Raw genomic sequence first — 4,806 nt, 5'->3', positions numbered from 1 at the left:
CTGGGCGCCGCGGGCGCCGCAGACAGACGCCGAACGGCGCCGCCGGTGTGCCTACACTCATAGAAAATAAATTTTAAAGACATTTTACTGAGGACAGCTTCCACAACATGAGGGAGTACAGTGCCGGATTCGCCAAAAGCTTTTGTTGAAAGACGGAGCAAGGGGCGTGGCAGTACTGAAACACCGTCTAAGCTGTTCGCCAATCACAATGCACTGGGACAGCTAACCAATCACAACACATTTTGTTTTTCGGAAGGCGGACCTTCATCAAAGCCGGAACTAATCGAGCCGTTTGTGCCAGGCTGGGGAGAATGGCATTTTAATAATGTAAATTATGTGCGTTTTTCGAACCACCAAGCATGAGAGCATGTTCTAGTACACCCCCAAAACAAAATCAAGACTTCGTAAAAGAGCATAATAGGACCCCTTTAATCAAATAGGAGTAAAACCAAAGAATATAGCTCTGATGTGCAGAACAAGATTGTTGAGCTTCACAAAATAGAAAGTAGCTGTAAGAAAATAGCTAAAGCATTGAATATTCCAATTTCCACCATCAGGGCAATAATTAAGAGGTTCCGATCACCTAAAGATGTTACAAATCTGCCTGAAAGAGGATGTGTGTCTATATCGTCCTAATGCATGGTAAGAAGGAGAGTTTGAGTGACCAAAGACTCTTCAAGGATCACAGCTGGAGAATTGCAGAGAGTAGTTGAATCTTGGGGTCAGAAGGCCTAACAAATATATATCAAACAGCCCCTACATCACCACATGTTGTTCAAATGGGTTTCAAGAAAAAAAACTCCTGGCTCATCCAAATACAAACGCCAGCATATTCAGTTGTCAGACACGACTGGAACTTCAAATGGCACTGGCTTCTATGGTCAGATGAAACATAAAAGAGCTTTTTGGCAGCAAACCCACCAGATGGGTTTAGTACAAACAGGGAAAAAGTACCCCATGTCCACGGTTAAATATACCGCTAGATCTTCAATGTTGTGGGTCTGTTTTCCTGCCGGAGGTCCTGGACGTCTTGTTCAGATCAAGGATTCTATCAAAAACCAACAGATAAAAAATCTAAACCTGACAGCCTCTGTTAGACATCTTATAATGGACCGTGTTTATATCTTCCATCAGGACAATGATCCAAAACAAACATCAAAATCAACACAAAAATGGGTCATTGAGCACAAAATGAGGCTTCTGCCACGGCCATCTCAGTCCTCTGATCTGAACCCTGTAGAAAATGAGTGAGGTGAACTGAACAGAAGCACCAACATGGAGCTGTGAATCTGAAGGATCTGGAAAGATAGGTCTCTGATCTCTTGTCCAGTGTTCTCCAATCTCATCATGCATTATAGGAGAAAACTCAGAACTGTTATATTGGGAAAAGGACGTTGCAATAATTGGGTGCCAATAACTGTGGCTAACGTGAACTAGAGAAAACATTTATTTCATAATGTGAGTTTCCCCCACTTTCCATTGTTTTACTTCAATGAAAGGTTAGACTATTGTAATTTTTTTGAATGAAAGATCAAAAGGATAAACAATGCAGATTTATTTTCACAGCCACCTTTGCTTATATTTATTTACCAAGGGTGCCAATATTAGTGGGCGGCACTGTATTTATATGTGGCCAGTGAAATGATTTACTAGCTACTGGCGTCATTGATACAAGGTGAGATAAAAATAAAACATAATTTAAAAAAATAATAAAATATAATAATATTTTAATATAACAAAATCCTTCCTCCCTCTCTGGTTTTTTAACTTATCACACCCTGGTTAATTTTGTAAGTACTCAATACCTTGTTTTTTATTTTTAAAAGTACTTGATTACAAATTACGTATGTTTATCTCTAGTGACAATTACCTGAGGTATGAGTGACCTAAAGACTTGCAGAACTCTTCTAATGCTTCTGCTTTCTGTCCACCCATGACAGAGGCAAAACCAGGCAAGAAAACCACTCCAGGACTCTTCCCTTTCAGTTTCCTGTAGGCCAGCTTTGGTAAATCCGGCCGTGTAGCATACTGAATCGTGGTCTTGTGTCGAACACCTAAAACACAGCAAAAACATTCATGGTTTCATGATCTCTTTTTATGGTGTATATTCATGAGATGCAGTGGTTCTCATTTTAACAGTACATGCAAGGAGGCAATATGAGAGTGATATTCTTTTACATTTCATATTTTACATTCTACTGAATTCTACATCTTCTGAAAAAGCATTTTTAACAAGGATTTGAAACAAAGTATGCTATATTGTAATGCTTGCCAAAACAGATGTCTATGATTGATCTGCTCTCTTGCATTAATTTGTACACTATACTTTTTCTTCCTTAAAAGCACTAGTACTATAAAAAATGATTTAACTTGATAATTGTCGTTGGTGGCGCTTAGAGAGGACATCAAAAATAAACGATTTCTCCTCTGTTGTATCAGCCATGTCCAGGGCAGGTTTGCAATCTTCCGCCTTGTTAGCTCCACTTTAGTCCACACATAAATCACTAAATCGAAAACGGTGAGTTACACCAAGACACCATAATGTAATAATCTGAGCATTTACAGTGCAATGGGAAATCTGAAACTACTACAAAAACACGTATCCCTTCTTATGTTGATCTATATACTAGACGCACCGGCCACACCTCCACATTTATAACGCCCCCAGCCGCAACACATCGAAGTTCTTGCATAATCACGTTTTGCAAGGGCTCAGCTTACCCGTAGAAACGTGCTGGGGAGCGGTGAATTTCCGGACGTTTATTTTAAGAACCTTTGAGCAATTTCTGAGCACAGTTAACGCCATACTGCCCCGCTCTCTGCGGAGACACAGATGTTGACACAAGAATCCAGTCCGAATAGTGTCCTGAAGTAATCTGAGCCCTGACTGCACATCACTGCCGCCTACTGCCGCGGAGCGCCACAGCGAGCGTAGATAGATTTGCTGTTTTCTTCTTATTATTTTAACTTATTTTTATTTTTTGTAAATCTGTGTAAATGTGGAATCGGATCTCTCTAATGTTGCCGTTTCCTTACCATTGTTAATATTTTAGCTTTGTGTAAATCTATGTAAATGTGAAAGTCTGTAATTTAATCAATGCTTTGGCAATCTAAATACTTTCCCCATGAAGCCATTTGAATCCTGACAGACAGAGATGGATGGATGAATGGATTTTGCTATAATTTTGATTGCAACATATAATAATTGCTGTTACAGTTTTTCTCAGTCGCTTTGGTGCATTTCTCGAATCATCCTTAGTATTTGAAATGAAGTATGTGCATTTCTCAAAACAATTCGTACAAACAGCACCACACAATGGATTAGGCCTACCTGCAAAAGCCTGTAACTTATTCAAAATCTTTAGCTCATCTCTCAAAAGTAAGTATTTATGTCAATGAACATATCAGTGCCATCAGAATGAAAAGTCCTTGTGTCATTGTTCATATAAACAAGATAGTTAAAATGCTTAGTCATGTTGTCATTATGTAAACTATGGCAACAGTTTGGATGACAGTTACTGTATTGAAATGCAGAAGGTTGCACTTCTTATGTATGCCATATATCCATTTCAAAAGTACAAATTTACACATTGCTGTATGTGGGATATTGATTGAAAGAGACTGGATAGGATTCACAGTTACACTTTACTAGTGGTCTGACAAAAAAAATTACAACATCATTGTAATATAGAAAAGAAATATAGGCACAAAGGCGAAAATACAAAATTGCAGTTTTTCTCAGTCGCTTTGGTGCATTTCTCAGAAATGAAATTCTCAAAACTACTTATTCAACCTCCACATCAGTCAATTGTGCACATCATAAAAGCAGTTTCACATTCTTTTGAACAAGTTGCGATTGCTTTGGTATATTCACGCAATTGATTATGTACATTTGTCTGCGGTTTCCTGCATTATCAGTTGCTAATGTCATGATGCTCAAAATGTACTATATAGTTCTCTGCAGTCCTACCCCCAAAGCGTATAAATCATTAAATGCAAAATGGTTGATCTAGTTGTCATAAACTTTCAAGCATATTTTCTACACATTTCTATTAGACTTTGTGTAAATTTGCCATGAATTGTGCAGGGGAATCTTGACTTTCCCTAATGAAGAAAATGTAGATCAGCTAATGATAAAGCAGTTCTCTGAAATTGCTCAAAGGTGCATCTCATGAATCTTTCCTTGGAAAGCATACATAAAGAGAGAACAACACAAGAGTTACAAATTCTGACAATGGATATTTCCTCCCTGTTGGCCTGGCAAATCAACAGTAGCTCTCTGGCCGATGACATTTCAACCACGCATTCTGCTTTTGGTCAGGTTGAAGCCAGCCTCATCCACATATATGAAGTTGTGAGATGGTTCACTTGACTCCAATTCCACGTTGCATTGCAAGGGAAGATATTCGTTGTGATGTAGATGAGAATCTGTGGACCGACAGACTGGCATGTCAGGAGATGTAGACAGACTCCACTGCAATTCCTCATACAGTGCTGCATGCAAAAGCAAAGCTCTGGTGTTTCCTGTGTTTGCCTTTCTAAGTTTGTATTTTCGCCTTTGTGCCCATATTTCTTCTCTATATCACAATGATGTTGTAATGTTTTTTTGTTTTTTTTGTCAGACCACTAGTAAAGTGTAACTGTGAATCCTATCCAGTCTCTTTCAATCAATATCCCACGTACAGTAATGTGTAAATTTGTACTTTTGAAATGGATATATGACATACATAAGAAGTGCAGCCTTCTGCATTTCAATACAGTAACTGTCATCCAAACTGTTGCCATAGTTTACATCAGGTAATACTA

The 4,806-nt window shown here is 38.5% G+C and overlaps 1 protein-coding gene across 2 annotated transcripts in view; it reads right to left on the bottom strand.

Moving 5' to 3' along the window:
* The window catches only part of abhd10a (abhydrolase domain containing 10, depalmitoylase a), an 18,667-nt gene extending 15,819 nt beyond the window's left edge, over positions 1-2,848 (bottom strand). Inside the window, exons 1-2 of one of the 2 annotated variants that reach the window (XM_016451977.1) lie at positions 2,722-2,848; positions 1,871-2,054 (exon numbers count right to left, since the gene is read on the bottom strand). In XM_016451977.1, coding sequence (XP_016307463.1) covers positions 1,871-2,054; positions 2,722-2,806 — 269 coding nt within the window. In that variant the 5' untranslated portion in view covers positions 2,807-2,848. Of the gene's footprint in view, positions 1-1,870; positions 2,055-2,370; positions 2,612-2,721 lie in introns of those variants that run through there. The other variant, XM_016451978.1, reaches the window with a different exon arrangement.
* Positions 2,849-4,806: the final 1,958 nt, after the last annotated feature.

The sequence above is a fragment of the Sinocyclocheilus anshuiensis genome, unplaced genomic scaffold (genome assembly GCF_001515605.1).
Source record: "Sinocyclocheilus anshuiensis isolate Anshui unplaced genomic scaffold, SAMN03320099.WGS_v1.1 scaffold431, whole genome shotgun sequence".
NCBI lineage: Eukaryota > Metazoa > Chordata > Actinopteri > Cypriniformes > Cyprinidae > Sinocyclocheilus > Sinocyclocheilus anshuiensis.
This window is presented reverse-complemented; position numbering and strand designations above follow the sequence as displayed.